This window comes from Enhydra lutris, unplaced genomic scaffold (genome assembly GCF_002288905.1).
Source record: "Enhydra lutris kenyoni isolate GAN:26980312 unplaced genomic scaffold, ASM228890v2 scaffoldscaffold49, whole genome shotgun sequence".
Classification (NCBI taxonomy): domain Eukaryota; kingdom Metazoa; phylum Chordata; class Mammalia; order Carnivora; family Mustelidae; genus Enhydra; species Enhydra lutris.
In genome coordinates, this window is record NW_019154133.1 from 13222770 (window position 1) to 13242108 (window position 19339).

The following is a 19339-nucleotide window of genomic DNA, read 5'->3' on the forward strand; positions in this document are numbered from 1 at the left end:
GAGGGGGAAGCAGGCTCCCTGCTGAGCAGAGAGCCCCATGCGGGGCTCGATACTAGAACCCTGAGATCATGACCTGAGCCAAAGGCAGAGGCTTAACCCACTGAGCCACCCAGGCGCCCCAACACATAGCTCCTTTAATGCCTATTAGAATGGCATAGGAAATAAAGTGTTTAAAAATTTAAGGGTGGTATAGAATAGGAGTCCCGGTTCCTGAGTTAAATCTGAATTTGTATCTTCACTCTGCCTGGCCAGTTGCTTAACTGTAAGCCTCAGTATCCTCATCTGTGAAATAGGGTGATGATAATAGTGTCTTCGTCCCATTGGGCTACTGAAATAGAATAGTGTCGACTGGGTGGCTTGGAAGCAACAGAAGCTTATTACTCACAGTTCTGTAGTTTAGGATCAAGGTACCTGGAGATTTGGTGTCTTGGGAGGCTCCACTTTCTGGTTCATAAGTAGCTGTCATTTTCTCTGTGTCCTCACGTGGTGGAAGGGGTGAGGCATCTCTCTAGAGTCTCTCTTATAAGGGTACCAATCCCATTCATGAAGGCTGCACCCTCATGATCTAAATACTTCCCAAAGCCCCAACCTCCAAATACCATCACACTGGAAGTTCGTTTTCAACCTATGAATGTTGCAGGGACCTAAATATTTAGTCTCCAGCAATGGGACTCACTTTCAAGGCTACAGGCAAGGATAGTATGGATAACATGTGTAAAGTCAGCTCGAAGCGTGGCCCACAGCAAGTGCTCCCTGAAAGTTAGCTCTTGTTATCAGTCATCACTAATAAATCAAGAATAATTTCTACTTCTATTGAATTATTTTTATTACAACTGGAAAATAAATAGAATTAAGAAGTTAGAAGCAAAAAAATCAAGAGTCTCCTGACTAACCCTGCTTCCTAGGGCAGTAATTTAAAAATTCTTTTTAGCCGTCTCTTCCGGTATTCACCTCTATATTTTTTAGACACAATGTATAAATTAACCAAATTGGGACATTATTTATGACTTCCTATCTTAGTAAATGAGGAGTGCTGTTTTCCCTTCATATACTGTGGTCAAATCCTCCTTTGATATTTCTCATGTTTGATTATGACAGTATTATTAACTGCTGAGGCACAAGTGGGGTGTCATGATGAGCTTTCCTCTTTTGTAGAGCATTGATTTTCCTGGAATTTGTAATTGTCTTATTTTCATTATCTTTGTTTTCTCTGAATGTGTGTCTGTCTCCCCGTACTCTCTGAGGGCTCAAAATAGCCTGCTGTGATTTTTCACCTGTCTAATGAACTCCTGATTCCACTTCCCACCCCTTGGAGTCATCTAAATTGGAGCCCTAGTGCCCATGCTCCAGTCTGGACACAAGGATCTCTGGGCCTGCTGCTCAGCTGTAACCCTGGGAATCCCATTGGCTTCTGTCTGTATTGATCCTTTGTTCCTTGGGCTCTGTGGATGTCTGTTTTTTGGCTCCCTCCTCATTTCGTGAGAACACATTCCTCCAGTAGCTACAGGAAGGCTAGGCAGGCTGTCACTTTTTTGTTTTTGAAGGTTTTTCATGAAATAGCTAAAAAAAACCCAAAAACCTATTATATTTGATTGTCAAGTTGGCTAGGTAAAGAATTTTTGATTGGATGAATCATTTTCACTCAGAATTTTGAGGTTATTATTCCCTTATCATCTGATTTTTCATGCTATTATGGGAAATCTGGCCTTTGTTTTTGTCAGTCTTTCATATGTGCCCTATTTTTCCCTTCTAGGAGCTTCCAATTTACTCCTGGTATTTCTGAATTTCACCATGATATACTTTGGAATGGGTTTTTTCCTACTCTCTCCTGAGCACTTGTCTTTATTGTCTGGAAACTGTGTCCTTCAGTTCGGTTTCTTTTCTTTCTTTCTTTTTTTTAAATTTAAATTCTGTTACTCTTTTCTCACCACTTTTTCTCTTCTCTCTCCTTCTTTGGTCCTCTACTTATTCTTTATCACCTATTTTATCTCATTCTTTTGTCCTACTTTTTGGAAAGGTTTCTTATGCTTTATTTTTTCAGTCTTCTGCTAAATCTTTATTTTGGATATTGTACTTTGAACTTCCAAGTTTCTTTCCTGATTTTTGATTGTTTCTTGCTTCAGGGGTGGAATATGTTCTGTTACTTCTCCAACATGATTGAGCGTTTCTTTTCCTTCCTGGATTGTCTATGTCCTTTGAATACCTGCTGTCTATTTACTTTGCTGCCTCAATTATGTTGGAAGTTTCCCTTACATTTCTGGTGACCCTTAGCTTTCTCTTAGTATGGAAGAACACGCATTTAAAAAGCTGGGTAGGTGCTCTGTGTCTGATAGCAGAGCTTGCCATTTGGTGAATCTCACTGTCGGGTAACAGGAGGGCAGGAGGTGGCATTTTTGCTGGGGTGCTGGGTGTTAGAACCCAAGGTCTTAGCTCTGGGTTGCTTTGGCTCCTCAGGAACAGGATTCTCCTGTCTCTGGCTGCAGCTTTGTTGGGGTGGGTTCAGGGTTGTAAGCCTACCTGCTGTCATTCTAGAGCTGGGAGTGTGGGGTGGTGATGGGAAAGTGCTTGGGTCCTTCTGTTCACTCTGCAGACTTTTACTTAATTCCCCTGCTACCATTCTAGTACCTCACCAAAGGTCTCCTTTATGTATGAGGCTCTTAAGTCCATAGACTTTGGTTCATTTTCTTCAGAAAATAAAGAGGTTGAGGAAAGAGTAGTCATCTACTATCTAGTGTGGGGATGGGAATCTGCTTGAAGTTGTATAATATTTGGACCACCCTATTTCTTGTGTTGTCTGTCCTTGAGTTCTAAAGACCCTTTCTTTCCCTGATTACTGGCCTTTCCCATGCTCATGTATTTTTTTTTTTTTTTTTAAGTTTTCAACATATCCTTTGTTTTATTGAATTTTTCTTTTTCCATGATCTTGCTTCAATTGGACTAATTGCTCTCTGGACATAAATTATATCCTGGGATTTCCTTTCATAGATTTCAATTGTATCCGCTATTTGTTTGTTTATTTGTCGACTCCTTGTTTTGCTGAAGAAAAATACCCAGATGCCGTTGGAGGAAAGAGTATGTGGGAGTAAAACTTTCTGAGCCCATCAGTGTATTAGTGTCTTTAGTCTTCTCTCACATTTAGTGATAGTTTGAGTGGGTATAAAATTATAGGTTAAAAATTGCTTTTCTGGGAACTTCGAAGCCATTGCTTTGTCTTTTAGCATCTAATGTTGCAGATAAGAAATTTAACTCCAGTCCTAGCTCTCATTTGTCTGTGGCCAACTTTATTTGAAAGTTTTTAGGAAATATTTTATTCAGGGTATTCTGAAACTTCATAAGGAATGCTTCTCATTCTGATTCTTGGCTGGGCCCTTCCAGTGTCACTTTTTCAGAGAGGCTACCCCTCCCTGCCCAATCTAAGGGAGCCCACTCTCCTCTCATTCTTTTTTTTGTTTCCCTTTAAGATTTTATTTATTTATTTATTTATTTATTTATTTATTTATTTAGTGGGAGAGAAGGTGCACAAGTTGGGGAGAGGGGCAGAGGAGGAAGCAGACTCCCCACTGAGCAGGGAGCCCAATGTAGGACTTGATCTTAGGACCCTGACCCGAGGACAGACACTTAACCGACTGAGCCACCCAGGTGCCCTCTCCCCTCATTCTTTATCCCATCATTCCTCCTTAGTCTCCTTATAGCACTTACTACTAGCTGAAATTCCCTTATTTAATTATTTGCTCTGCTCATGCCTCCTGTTTCTAAACTATGAGCTCCTCGAGAACAATTACCATAGTGGCCTCCATAATAGTTGCAGCCCCACCATCTGAAGCAATGCAGGACCTTTGTTGCATGAGGGAAGGAATGAACAAATGAATGTTTTGGCCCAGGACTTTGTTCATTACGTTAGGCACCCTCTGAGCCATCTTATGCTAACACGTCTGTCTTCTTTACCCCAGAGAAGTTTTCTTCTGCTATAGCTTTACTCACTCTCTCCATTTTCTGTGCACTCACCAGGACTCCTGCTAATCCAACAGTAGGACTTATAGCCTTGTTGCCGGGATGTGTGGTTTGCTCTCTCATCTTTCCTCTGTCCTTCGCTATGAGAGATAATACCATACTCTGTCGTCTATTCTTTATGTAAATTTTCTTTATTTCAAGAACTTTTTTCTTTGTTGTATTCTGAGTATGCCCTTTTCATAACATTTTCTGTCCTTTTAAGGAGTAATTATCTTCTCAGATCTGTATATATAATTAGATTTTTCTCTTAACTTTGTTTTTATGCCTCACATTTTGCCATTTAATGTTAAGGGTGAGTTTTTTCTGTTTGTTTATTCTGGACTTTACAGGTCAACAAGACTCAGTCTGTCACCCTTCAGGTTATGTGCCCCACCCTCAGCCCCCCTACAAAAATTAGGGAATTTTAGCTTTTTAAATTTCTTTCGATATCTTTAGAGAAGAGCTTTGTGGAGAATGTTGGGCTCTGATGGAGGTGAGTGAATATGAGAAAGGAAGGGCCCAACAATACAATTTTCTCTCCCTCAAGCCTCAGCTTCATCCTTACCTTTGGCTTCTGCCACATCTCAGAACCTTCTGCAGCCTTGTGGAGGGTTCTGGGGCAGGCTGGCTCTCCTCCAAGGCGGGGGATCTGCTCATCACATAAATTTATGCCTATCCACTTGCTATTTTCATGAAATTTGGTGTCACTTTTCATTCCTCATTGCTAGTTTTATTCCTTTTAATCTTTCTTGCTTCAATTTTCAGTGCATTCTCAGCACGGAGGGAAGGCAAACTCACTGTCTTACCTGCTTTTAAACTGCAAGTCCCCTCAAGACTTTGGAGCCCTTGCTTCGCACCGTATCTGTCTTGCCAATCCTGAATCAACTGACTCTGGGCTCTCCAGCACCATGGGCAAAAATTATATAATTGTGCTGATTGGCACCATTACAAATTTATGAGTTCCAATCTTAGCAGGCCCTCATCTTTGCTGAGCAATCCATTTCTTGGCCCTACTCAGCTTCCTTTCCTATGCCCCAGGATGGCTGCACTTTTAAAAATTCTTTTTTTGAAGTGTTCTATCTTAGTCTTGATTTTCTTCTTGGGCATCCCAGATTCTGTGTTAGTGAGAAAACAGAGGTCCCAGTAAAGAACTTCTTGACCTCATCTCCATTTCCCCCCCACAAACTCTTTTGTCAAAGGTAGGTTTGTTTTCAAAGAAAAGGACCAGAGCCATCAATTTTCTAGCTGCATGGCCTTGCAAGAAAACTGCCATATATTGTTGAGTATTGGCTTCCTCATTATTAAATAGGTGATAATGTCAGTGCCACTGGGTTGCAAGCATAATTAAAGTAAAACATATGTAGTTGAAAAGTTAAAATACTTCGAAGGGTAAAAAATGAGAAGTCAGCGTCTCTTTTCTCCATCCTCAATTTCCAGTTTGAAGCATTCCAGTATTCCAGACAAATGTTTGTAGTTTTGGTTTTGAGGATTGTATTAAGGAGGTTTTCTGATATTTCCTAGTGCAGTATCCAGCACATAGTATGTGCTGAAAATGTTAGTTTTTTTTTTTTAAATTTAAGATTCTATTTATTTATTTGACAGAGAGAGAGAGAGAGAGCACAAGTAGGCAGAGAGGCAGGCAGCGGGGGAGTGGGAAACAGGCTCCCTGCTGAGCAGAGAGCCTGGTGTGGGGCTCTATCCCAGGACCCTGAGATCATGATCTGAGCTGAAGGCAGAGGCTTAACCTACTGAGTCACCCAGGTGCCCCAAAAACCTTAGTTTCTTGTCTCTTATCCCTTTTCTTCTAGATCATACGATGCTTTTCTTCTTTAAACTCCCTTTTCTTCTTTAAAAGATGAATGAATGTCTGTCATCTCCCTCTATGCAGGGATGTTATTCATCTAGTGATGCTAAACTTGTAAGAACTTGATGAGAATAAACGTCTACATCCACATCTAAATCCATGATTTATGGTATACTTCTTCTCATTTAATTGTATTTAATGAAGAAAAACTTGAGTAGGTGTTCTGAAGGCTGCTTCAAGGATCCACTCATTCCAGTATTTGTAGCCTGACTTCAAGCAAAGTTTATAAATCAGCAAAATAAAAAACCCAATTTCCTTGGAAAATTCCTCTGGGTTCCCAAATACTTCTAGGAAGATAGTATACTAATACTGATAGTATAGTAAAATTGAATTAGTATAAACACTTGGTAGATGGTGTAGGTGAACAGGCTTGGCACTTTTAGAGTAGCAGTTCTGTTTGTGTGAGGAATAAGGGGACCCAAGGAGGGTGTGGGCTACATTTCAGTCTCTACTTGTTCCTGTGGCTGGGTCCTCTTATGCAGTGTACAACCTGCTCATTAGTATGAGTTGGCCTATTAAGTAAAAACTGTTTTCTGTTCTGTATGATTTTGAGGCTTCATACGGGATTTTTTTTTCTCCTTTAAAGCCGACAAAGAGAGAGATGGAGGGAGTGGCAGTGAAAAGCGGAGTCTTTGTTAGGCATCTGTTTGGCTCAGGTGTGGTAATTGGCACCTGTTTATGTGTATCTTTTTAATATAATGCTTACAACATTACTGTGTGCATTATTATCCATGTTTTAATTAAAGAAACTGGGCTTAGAGATGAAGTGATTGGCCCACAGTCCTCAGTTAATAAGGAGGAGGACTGAATGAAACCCAGCTGTGTGAGGATGGGCGCATTCGTTTATTTTCTGTGCTTGGTTTCCACATTTTTAAGGTGAAAATACTGACAGATACGATCTTATTGAACTGCCGCGGGGACTGAATAAAGTGGTTGGTTCATTCCTTACCCTGTCTGCCTCTATTCCCTCATCATGAAGATGGGTTAATAACAGTACCAATCTCTCAGAAATAGAGAAAGGATAAAATCCATACATAATAAGCAATTGATAAATAATGATTTAAAGATTTTATTTGTTTGAGAGAGAGAGAGAATGAGAGAGAGCATGGTGTGGGGAGGGTCAGATGGAGAAGCAGACTCGAGCCTGATACGGGACTTGATCCTCGGACTCCAGGATCATAACCTGAGCCGAAGAAGTTGCTTAACCAACTGAGCCACCCAGGGGCCCGATAAATAACTATTTAAAATGGTATTTTTTTTTCTCATTTGGAATAAGAGAAAGAAACTCAGAAGGATTAAATAACTTGTTGAGTCACACAGTCAGAAAATGGGAGAACTAGAATTTGAAGCCAGGTTTCTCTGATCCTGAATGCAGTGCTTTTCATTATTAAAATGTTCTGAAAGAAGAAAAAGCAACGCAAAGAAGCAAGCCCAGTGTATAGGCCGCCTCCATTTATTAAAGCTTGTATGAGAAGCTCCGAGTTCACCAGCAGGGTAAATCTTCATGATGATCCATCTTTCAATTAGTATCAAATGCTCAAGAGGCACCTGAATACCAGCTGTGGGGTTGAGATGTTTTAGAAAAATGAAATTTTCCTGTTGAGCCAAAATGGAATCACAGTCTTTTTGTGGAACGAACCTGACATGTTGTTAGTGGTTCCCCTAGAAAATTCAGATTTGACAACCAAGATGTAGAAACAACCTAAGCGTCCATCGATGGGTGAATGGATAAAGAGAATGTGGTGTATACATCCAATGGAATACGATTCAGGCTTAAAAAAGAAAGAAATTTTGTAATATGTGGCAAAATGGATGAACCCTGAGGACATCATGCTAGGTGAAATAAGCCAGTTACAGAATGACAGATGAAGATGATTCTGATTCTATGAGGTATCTAAAATAGTTAAGGCAGAACAGTCGCTTGGGGAAGTGGAACATGGGCAGTTACCAGGCAATGGACATCAAGTTTCAGTCGATTAAGAGGAATAAGCCCTAGGGATCGGCTGTACACCACTGTATTGTACACTTAAAATTTGCAAGAGGGTAGAGCTCATGGTCAGTGTTCTAATCACAATAAAATAAAATTAAAAGAAAGAAATTCAGATTTGAGAATTTGATGATTTTTCATAATGAAAGATCTTAGGCACTCTGGTTAATATCCTGGCCCATTCCCAACTCAGTTACATTCCCAGCACCCACTTGAGCATAATAAGATGCATGGATGCCTGCTTGTCATGTTTCTCAATAGGGAGGCACTTAAGGGGAGGCAGAAAGATGGTTAAGGGGCTCCTCTTTGATTTACAGTGAACTGTAGAAGTATGTCAGATAAATTTATGTATATATGTATGTATGTATGTGTGTGAGTGTGTATATATTCTCTCTCTCTCTCTCTCTCTCTCTCTCTCTCTCTATATATATATATATATATATATAAATGAACTATAAGCTTACTAATAAAAGTAGCTAGGATAATCCAGAGACACACCTACTTAACATCTCTTGTAAACTGTCCTCTACTTTTCAGGAATTTCTTTTAAAATTAATAATGTCTATAATAATAAATATATTATTATATATAATATATATTCTATAATAGTTCTATATTCTATATTCTAAACAGCCTATATTCTAAATACATTCTATTTTTTAATTCTAATTCTTATTTTGAATACATATATTAGAATTCTATATTCTAAATATTCTATAATAAATAAGAGGTCTTGAGTGGCACCCAAAGCTTTAAATAACAGGAGAAAACTTCAGTGGGTTAAACTGTCTGTGAGACACAGTTTGACACAGACACAGGAGATGAATGGTTTTGTTAGAGAATTTAGAAGTGATTGGCCAGACATGTTAGGTATCTGGAGAGCTGGTAGTAGAGTACTACCTACATATACCATATGGCAGGAGCAGGAGTGATGACAAAGAGGATGAAATGCATTTTGGAAAAGTTGCAACAAAGGTCTGAATTAGCAGGCTCTATTGAATTTCTGTAGTCTTAGCATTTTGGCTCAATAAAACTATATTGAGAGAAGTAACTTCAGGGAAAAGTCCCTACCTCTGAGATTTTGGACTTGGTTGAACTTGGTGGATCTCTCCATCCAACAGTTACTGCCAAACACAGGAAACTGAGAAAATGCTTCCTTGTCACTTCACAGCTCAAGAAATCATCCTTGGAAAAGTTCTGGCCCAATAATTCAAGTCTGAAGTAATTTCAACCAGAAGATGATATAATAGATCTTAGTTTTAAGTTCAAAGAGATGACACTTGATAAATGAAAGATAATAAAGCTAGCATTATTAAATGATTTATCAAGACTCGGTACTGTTGAACAATTCTGTACATGGAAATCAGATTTAACTCCATTTTTAAAAAAATTACTTGAAGAAAAGGTAAAGAGCAAGGAATTCACATTATGCAATGTGTTTATATAAAGTCTTACTTAAGCCACAGTGTTCACAGTAAATCCTGACTCTTACAGCTCTGAGATGATTCTGACATGCCTGTGTGAAATACAGACACACAGGTGAAGCCAAACATACTTCGTAATTCCAACTGCAGGAAGGGGCACCGGGTGGCTCAGTGGGTTAAGCGTCCGCCTCTTGATATGGCTCAGGCCATGATCTCAGGGTTGTGAGATCGAGCCCTGCATCAGACTCTGTGCTGGGTGTGGAGCCTTCTAGAGATTCTCTCTCTCCCTCTCCCCTCCAGGCACCATCCCCCCCCAAAAAAAGAGAAGAAAGAAAAGGAAAAACAATATACAAACAAAAAGCTGCAGGTTGTATGTATATGATTCAATCTGTTTTTGGCTCTTTCTAGCTTTGAACTTTGAACTGAACTTTGACAGTATCTATCCTCTCCGGTATTCAATTTCCTCATCTAAAAGATGAAGGCACAGTCATAATAATTTTAATTCTCATGAGGAATAAATGAGGTAATTTATATAGAGATCTTGGTACACAATTCCTGGAGTAAAAATAGGGCTATGTAAATGTTAGTTTTAAATGATAACTTTGATTATGATGATAATAATAATAATTATAAACCTGAAATTGAACAGCTATATATAGCCAGGGAAGCATTTTAATATGAAGCCAAAAATTAAGTGGAATCAAAAGGAAACATTCTAATTGAAATCTTCTTGAAGGTTGAGATAAATTGATAGCAATTAAGATATTATGAGAAAGATATCAATTTTTTCTTGGTGATTAGTATATTGTGATAAAAGAGTATTTGCTACATGAATCATATTCTTCTAATCCATGTGACTTGAGCATAAGATGCATGGATGCCCACTTGTCAAGTTTCTTAATAGGGAGACACTTAAGGGGAGGCAGAAAGATGGTTAGAGGGCTCCTCTTTGATTTGCAGTGACCTATAGAAATATGTCAGATGGGGAGGTCCAAGTAATCTTTAGGTCTTTTGGTGGAGTGATTTGACATACTTTGTGTGTGTGTGTGTGTGTGTGTGTGTGCGCGCGCGCGCGTGCTTGTGCCCACACTAGTGAGAAAGAGAGGGATTGAGACAGAGAGAGATAAATTTGAGAGCAACTGTGTCCTTACTTACCCAGCTGTAATGGCCCCATGGTAGACGTTATGACTTATGTTAAACCATGATATGTTTGATTTTTATATATTACTATATTACTTTAAATAAACGTTGATCCTCAAGCAATTGATTTGATAAAGACTGGGCGACAAACTTGCTCATTTTCCCTTTTTTGTTCACTTGGTCTCCCTGTGGCTGGTTTTCTTGAAGCCTTAATGATGGCGGGCATGTCATTACATCTCTCATAGTTTCTTTAAAACCAGCAAGTGGTACTCGATGATCTCAGAGACTGCTCCCATCTGTCTAGTTCTGTAATTCTGCGATTCTTACAGGTAAGATCTCATGTGTGACTCTCACAGGCTTGCATCTTGGACTCTGTGGTTGGTTGTTGGTCCACTTGTTAGTGAAGCCTTTTTCTATTTTCTCTCTCTCTCTCACTCTCTTTTGAGATTTTATTTATTTATTTGTCAAAGAGGGAGAGAGGACGCACAAGCAGGGGCAGCGGCAGGCAGAAGAAGCAGACTCCTGCCTGAGCAGGGAGCCTGATGCGGGACTCGATCCCAGGGTTCTGGGATCATGGCCTGAGCTGAAGGCAGACATCTAACTGACTGAGCCACCTAGGCGTCCCCTTGAGGCCTTTTTCTTCACTTGGAAATGAACACTTACCTTGCCTCTGAGCTGCCAGGAGCCTTTTACTTGTAAAGCTAACTTGTCAGAAATGCTTTAGTTATTGGAAACGTGATGCACAGTCCCTTTGCACAGTGGAGGTGTGGTGTCCTACGGCCCTTGTGCATTTGTCCTCCCATGGTGGGTTCCCTTCAGGCTAATGAACGGTTGCTTAGTGTTATTCATGTTTACACACTTATACCCTTATTATAACCCAGCCTGTTTTCTGGAAAGTGAGTGATAGTCAAACAAGACATTATTACTCTTTAAAATGTATTTCTTTTGTAAAATCTGCACCATGTAGCATCTTAACCATGTTGGTATCTTTCCTTTTTTGGTGCCACTCTGGCCTTTTCCCCTAATGACTTTCTCATGAATGCCCACTTCTTTTCACTGCTATTTATGTTTGTTGCCTGTTTTGATTTTCTTAGAGCCTTACTGGATCGTTTCTTTGTTTCAGACATCATGTTCTCATGAGAAAAGCAAACATACCCCACGTGACCTGGGACTGGCTCTGTTTCTGGAACTCAGGAAAGCTTTTGCTTCCTGTCATCAATGGGTTTTGAGCATCTGTTTATATTCTCCTAGATTCCTTTCTGAGTGGACAACCCATGAAAGAGAGGTGTTTGGGAGCTTGTGGAGGTCATAAATGAATATGAATCATGCTCTTAATAATAAATTCCTTATAACTTCTTAATAGCAATAGTAAGAACTATAGTGTATGGATTTGGAGCCTGTCATTTTTAGTGACGAAGCACGCAGACATATAAAACCCCTTTTATTTGGTCATGGCTTGCAATGTGGCTCTTGAAGAACTAGCAAAGAGAACAGTAATGGACCCAGAACACTTTTCATATGGTACCAGTTAAGACAGCACTAATCAGCATTAAAATAAATCATTTGGCCTCTCTGGACCTCCATTTAGTCATTTGTGGGATATAGTAGTAGGTCTGGAATAGGCTTTCTCACCTCATCCTCAAGACCACTAAGACTCGGGCAATGGGAGTTGTGCGGGGATTGTGTGGGGGTTTAAATTGTGCATGAGGGCACAAATGTAGTCATTAGGGTTGTTGTATGTGGGGGTGGTGTGGGGTGGTTCTGTGTATTGGAGCATGTCTAGAAGCATCTGTGGCCCCTACCCAGTGAGTAGCACTCCCTTAGTTGTGACAACCAAAATGTCCCCTAGGGAACAAGATTGCCTCTGTGGAGAATTACTGGCCTAGAATCACATATATTTAAAAACATAGAACAAAATAATATGAATCCAAGAGTTTGTGGGCATAATCATCAAAGTTTTATGACAAAATTTCTTCTGAGAGTCACATAAATGAAGAACAGTTTATTTCACTTTGCCTCCTTAGAAGCCTTTCTTCATAAGTTTTTTAAAAAGATTTTATTTATTTATTTATTTATTTATTTATTTATTTGTTTATTTATGATAGAGAGAGAGAGAGCAGGAGCAGGGGAGCAGAGGGAGAAGGATTGCAGGAAGCAGGCTCTCTGTGAGCAGAGAGCCCTATGTGGGACTCAGTCCCAGGACCCTGGGATCATGACCTGAGCCAAAGGCAGACACTTAACCAACTGAGTCATCCAGGTGACCCTCTTGATAAGGTTTGAATACAGCTATGAATTTTTTCCTTTAATTAAAATTTGAGAACTCAGTTATCAATGTGTAAAAGAAAACACAGGAGAGACACCTTTGAACAAATAATGCTTTATGTGTGTAGACTAACACACAGAGTTGGGACGAGGAGTGGTTACTCAACATAGGCATTAAAAATAAGTTCTGGTATTTAAGAGACATTCTAGAATATTGTTGGATGGTGGACGGATGATGGATCTGCTATTACTCATGTGGTTTTGGGAACAGTATTTCATCAGTGACAAAAATAGTGGTCATAGAAACCAAGGAAAGAGGTCACTGGAGAACCCCTTTCATTCTTCCATGGGTCCCTCCTGGGTCCCTGCCTGTGTCTGCTCTTCCACAGCATTTTCTTCTACTTCTCTCCCCAGCCCTATATCCTTACTTGCTCCCCCTGTCCTTTATATTTGTTGCCTAGATCGATTGTATTGGAACTTTTCATATTGTATCATTTCTTTGTATCAGATATCATGATCCTATGAGAAAACAAAACCTACCACTTTGACTGGGAACCCACATCTGGGCATTCTGAAGTAAGGACTGAATCATTCATTCCTCTCTGGTTGTTTGAATCAAAACTAGTGACGTGATTCCCGTTCTTCTTTGAAAATCACTTATGACTCAATTTCTAGAGTCCCATGTCTTTCTTTGATAATTTCTTCCAGAACAATTCAAGTTTTTGGTCAGAGGACCCTGTGTCGACAACTGTGATGGATGGATTTTGCTGGTGCCCTCCTAATGGTGTTATTGATCTGGCAAAGGAAAGTGTTTCCTCTCTTTTATAGTTAAAGAAATCGAGGCCTGGGTTTGTTCAGACAGAAAGCTTAATGTCTACAATAAGCAAGTAGTTATACAGGGGTTAGAACAACTGAGCCCAGATCTGTGGCACCAAGATGGAAGACAGAATTGAGGCATGATACATAATTTGATACAGAATTAATTTTATGGTACTAGAAGATTGAAACTTTTTTTGGTGCTTTGTTTAAAATGATACTAAATGATAATTATCCAAGGTGGTTACTTTACAATACCACAGCTTTGATTTAATGGGACTAGCTTCTCTAAAATGGACAAACTACGTAACGTTGAATGTCGAGAACTTTCTTTAGAGTTTTATTTTAGTAAATGTTGCTCATGACCTGCTTTTTCCTCTCTAGACCTTCTCTCACCATGCCTCACAGGAACCTGACAGGAAGCTGCAATGTTAATTGTGGTTGTAAGATACACGAGTACGAGCCAGTCTGCGGATCAGATGGAATTACATACTTTAACCCTTGTCTGGCTGGCTGTGTTAACAGTGGTAATCTTAGTACTGGGGTGAGTATTTTTCGCAAGTTCCTGTACTGTTGTTGATCCAACATCCTGTGACAAGGACATGTTAGGATTCACAGGCTAACACGTGGCTTCCATTCCTCTTTTCAAGAAATTTCAAATAACCTACAAAATACATCTTGACAAAAAGCCAGAGGAAAGAAAATTATGCAATGCTATCATTTTCTTCAGGGATGAAGGGAGCATGTGGGTGCAGTGACTTATTTCCACATCAGCCCTCTCCCACTTCACATTCTGTGCCAACTCAGTGAAACGTGAGAAGGTTGAATGCTAGGCCTCTCATTTCTTACTCTGCCAGGGCCCTTGTGATGCATTTGAAGGTCAGGATGACCACATTTGGTGCTGGCAGAAGAGAATAGGTGAGCACCTTCTCTGATCAGAGTCTGCGAAGATGGGCAATGGCCATTTTTCATAGAATATGAGTTCAAACTTTCTTTTTCTTTCTTTCTCTCTCTTTCTTTCTCTCTCTTTCTTTCTTTCTTTCTCTCTCTCTCTTTCTTTCTTTCACTTTCAGAGTAAAGATATTTCTGTCAGTTCAAGAATAGGCTATTTTGAGAATTCCCTTCCCTGTGAATTATAAATAAGCTGTAATACTGTGGGAGGTTTTCATATTCTACTCAGTTCTTTACTGAGCCTGATTTCATTCTTTGCATAAGGACAGATTGTAGGAGGCTGCTTTAATTAAAAAGTTAAGGTGCATTGGCTTGTATTGTGTAGGTGTTAAGGGATTAGACCATTGACGGTATGTTTTGGGTTTGTCATATTTGATTTCTGAGTTTTAAGCTATACTGATAAATGGAGCCTGTTGCTGGCTCCCCATTATATAATTGGTGAGTGCCAAGTTGGAAGAGACAACAAGATCTGTTCTCAGTGGCTAAGTCCTTCCCTGGGAGTGAGCGAGGGAGTCCTCTAAGGCACAGTCCTCATTCTTAAAAAGAGGCCAGCAGTCCCTGAAGCACAGATGGTCAAATGGAACCCATTCTCATATTTGTTGCTACTGCTTCTCTAAGTGGCTGAGAGCTCACAGTGACAGGGAGTTCAAGCCTGATGTCTGTTCAGTAAAAACAACCTAAGAGGCAGAAAGATTCATTGGTTGCTTTTATTTGAAATACCTTTTTAGGTCCTTGAATTAGCTTTTTTCAAACGAAACAGTCAATGATATGTTCCCTGGTCTTGGCCTTGGAGTCATCAATGGCTGCATCGCGTGTTCTCTGCATTTATTTAACAAATATTTATGTTAGGTCCTACGCTGTGTCTAGGCTGATGCCAGGGGCTCTGGTGGGCACAAGTAAACAGAAAGCTTGGTTCCTGTTTTCGAGGGGCTTCTTTAATCAGACAGCAATACCCTGTGCAATTGCACAGAAGTGGGAGCAGGATATAGTTGTGACCAAAATGAGCATATGGAATGTGAACGCTGTGGAACAGAGTGCTGAAAGCTCCTTATAAAAGTTAGGTTTAAACGATTTGGCCAGCAGACACTGTTGGATGCACACTTTAGATCATTACTGTTAGCAAGGAGGCTGTATTTTCAGTTAAATATTATGCATATTTTTTAAAATTTAAATTCAGTTAGCCAACATATAGTACATCATTAGTTTCTGATACAGAGTTCAGTGACCCAACAGTTGGGTGTGATACCCAGTGCTCATCATATCACTTGCCCATCTCCCAATTACCCCATCCGCCCCTATCTACCTCCCTTCCAGCAGCCCTCGGTTTGTTTCCTAGAGTTAAGAGTCTCTCATGGATTGTCTCCCTCTCTGATTTCTTCCCATTCAGCTTTCCCTCCCTTCTCCTATGAGCCTCTGTTGTGTTTCTCATGTTCCACATATGAGTGAGGCCCTATGATAATTGTCTCTCTCTGTTTGACTTATTTTGCTCAGCAAACATTACCCATCCTTAAATACTAGAGCTATTTTAGAGCATTTGACTTCGTCCTAATTTTCCTATGCTTTAGGTTGGCTCACAACCCATCTTTGCTATTCCTTAGATAAGGAATTACACAGAATGCACCTGTGTCCAAAGCCGGCAAGTGATCACTCCACCCACGGTGGGACAGCGCGGTCAGCTCCGTGTGGTTATTGTCAAAACCTATCTCAATGAGAACGGCTATGCTGTGTCCGGGAAGTGCAAACGAGCCTGCAATACCCTTATCCCATTCTTAATTTTTCTCTTTATCGTCACCTTCATCACAGCATGTGCCCAACCGTCAGCCATCATAGTGACACTCAGGTGAGAACAGCACTCTGCTTGCCTGGTGGCGGGGGACAGGGGTGTACACTGAGAATGGCCAGAGAACACGTTCCAAGCTGGGCCTGGTGTGGTAAGGTGGAGAGGAAAGCAGAGTTAGATTGTACGGGGAAGCACACAGACCTTTGCCTGTTGAATTTATTAAGAGAAGTGTTTTCCCAGACCAGGAAGGGAATGGAAGGTTGTAACGTTTCATACCCCAGAACGTTCTTTATTCAGATGGGTTCTAGGTTTGCAGTTTAGTGAAACTTCTTTGGGGTGCCTTTGGTTCCTGAAGTCTGTGCCCTAAATGTTCAAGTTCAGGGGCTGAAAGCTGTCACCATGTTAGCCACAAGGAGCCTGACTCCAGACGGGGCAGGAAGTCATTTGGCGAAGTCTCTAAGTCTCGCATACAGCGAAGAGTATTATCTCCAACCTGGTAGGTAGGTAGTGCCCCCAGGATCAGTGGATGTTTCATGCTGGGCCTGCAGTTCAAAATGCAGATTTCATGAATTTTACGATCATATAAAGTTTTGGAGTTGAAACAAGGAAAGGACAGACTGGGAGATGTCATTTTCCAGCTGTTCATGCTGTGTTTTATTAGGTATCCCGTTTATGGTTTTTTGCTTATAAGAGAACACAGGCGTTGCTTTAATGGAAGTCCTGTTAAAAATGTTGACACAGACCCATTCAGATCAGTGTGTTGGCATTTGCCGTAAAAGCTGCAAGTGGGCAAAGGAGGGAAGGGGACAGCATGGTGACGGAAACGCATGCCCCCAGAAGCAGCTTCAGGGGACCAGCGGAGGCAGTGCAACGAAGGAGTGAGGAGGAAAGGGAATCAGTCCTCATTCTCCCTTTACCTCTTCCCTGGCTTCTCAGCACCCCCCAGTGCTGGGCACCTGGTGGTCATACTTGCTGGGATGTCATTCTTAGCAGGACAGTTGGGCTGTTTGCTGCTGCTTCTGCACATTTTGCCTTCCTTTCTTTATGGGATACTGAGTTAGATGTATGATAACAGCACCGGGTGGGAAGGCCCGTTGGTTGAATCTCTCAATTCCTCCGACAGCGGATACTTACAGAGTGACAATGGTGTGTGCAGCATGGGGCAAATTGCTAGGAAAAGATAAGGAAGATGGGGAGAAGATGGCAGGTGCATGGGTCCTGGGGAAGTGGACATGCTTTACCTAGAACTCAACGTATATAGCACAGAAAAAATCAGGCACTTCATCATTTTAAAAAATGAATCCTTAATAATCTCATTCTTGAAACTTTAATTCTGCAAGAGATATTAAATAACCCAGATCAGGGCTGCCCATGTCATGGCAAATCACCAGCTGGCTTCTAACCCAAAACTTCAGAAAAAGAGCCCTTTAATCTTTGCTAATTACAGATCAATAGACTCCAGTCTTCCTGCCATATAGGAATTACTTGGAGCATATGTTTTGGGAAAAGAAGAAAAACATGAGGTAGTGGGAGGGATTCACTCTTTTTCTAACGTTTGACTTGTTTTGCATCCTTTCTTGGGACTCTACTTCTTTCTTTAAGTTCTTTCCTCTGTACTTTCCCTTGAGAAATTACAGGAATAACTTTCAGTCGACACACCTTCCCTCTGGAAAGTGTAGGCAAATAGAAAAAAAAAAAGAATGCAGTAGTTAGGATAAATTATCGTATCTATTTTTTGACGGAACTGATTTTATTTATTTATTTATTTTAAAAAAAAAGATTTCATTTATTTATTTGACAGACAGAGGTAACAAGGAGGCAGAGAGGCAGTCAGAAGAGAGGGGAGGGGGAAGCGGGCTCCCCACTGAGCAGAGAACCTGATGCAGGGCTCGATTCCAGGACCCTGAGATCATGACCTGAGCCAAAGGCAGAGGCTTAACCCACTGAACCACCCAGGCATCCCTCACAGAACTGATTTTAGAAGCTCAGAGCTGATTTTGCCCCTTCAACCGTGAACTTTTGGCCCTCCACCAATATTTACCCGGAAACAGAGTTAATCAGGACTTCTTTGAGTCTTCAATGGGGAGAACTCATTCACTGATTTAGCTACCTCAGCAGTCTTGTTTGGCTGTTGTTAATAAATTCTAGGAAATAAATATTTTGGCACAGCCACTCTTGCTCTCTGGCTCTGTACTAAGCAGGCTTGATTTGATGTTTGTTTTCTTGAGGCCAATGTTATAAAACATTTCTTTCTTTCCCTTCACCATAGGTCAGTAGAAGATGAGGAGAGACCTTTCGCGCTGGGAATGCAGTTTGTTTTACTGCGAACACTTGGTATGTTCCTGAATTTCCGCATGGGCCTCTTAGTTCCTCTTTACAGATGGCAAATTCTCATGGCAAGTCGATCATTTGTTACCCATAGTAGTAGCTAGGATTTTATGGGTTAGCGGCGAGGGCACAACTTTCTTATTTTCTGATTTGAACTAGAAGCTACCCAGTCCTGTCGTTTGAGGAAACAGAATACAACGGACTTTAGAACAGTTTCTTTTTCACCATAAGCATAAATGTGGGCTAAATGCCCTAGAGCATTTTTGGTACCATAAGAAATATTGAACCAAGCTATTATAGTGGGCTTATTATGATCCTGGCATTTTTGTCCCTTTATGACTTCTTTCACATGAAAGTGATGGAAATTGGCACTCGTATTATTTGCAAAGATTTTAATTTCTTACTTCTTTATGAGAATTTTATTGGGCCAGTCAAAAAGGATACCTATTGAGTTTTCTGAGAAAAGAAATTAAAAATTCTGAAAAGAAAAAAGAAATATCCCCAAATTGATACATCAGGAGTCCCCTTTACTTACGAACAAGAGAAGGTCATTAGCACGGTCTGTATATGGCAGAATTCATTAAGGCGTGAAGAACATCATTCTGATTTTGACAAACACTGTCTCACTCTGTCGTGTTTTGGGACAGTGCATGGGAAATATCTTGTGAAGTAGTCCATTGCCTTGATCAATTTCAACGTATTTTTTATTGACTTCCCCATCATCAAGCATATTTTTTCTTTGACGAGTGGCAGTCTGTCATTTTCTTCAGCTGTTGTTTCTCCCAGTAATCAGTATC

The 19339-nt window shown here is 40.4% G+C and overlaps 1 protein-coding gene across 4 annotated transcripts in view; it reads left to right on the forward strand.

Annotated features, from left to right (window-relative positions):
• Positions 1–19339, forward strand: part of LOC111156801 (solute carrier organic anion transporter family member 5A1) — a 128677-nt gene that overhangs the window by 103658 nt on the left and 5680 nt on the right. For 3 of the 4 annotated variants that reach the window (XR_002641256.1, XM_022517861.1, XM_022517862.1), the window contains 3 exons: positions 13868–14027; positions 16033–16274; positions 18484–18548. Coding sequence is in view for 3 of the 4 variants with exons in the window: in XM_022517861.1 (XP_022373569.1) it covers positions 13868–14027; positions 16033–16274; positions 18484–18548 (467 nt within the window). In the remaining variant the exon portion in view is untranslated. The remainder of the gene's footprint in view (positions 1–13867; positions 14028–16032; positions 16275–18483; positions 18549–19339) is intronic. The other variant, XM_022517863.1, reaches the window with a different exon arrangement.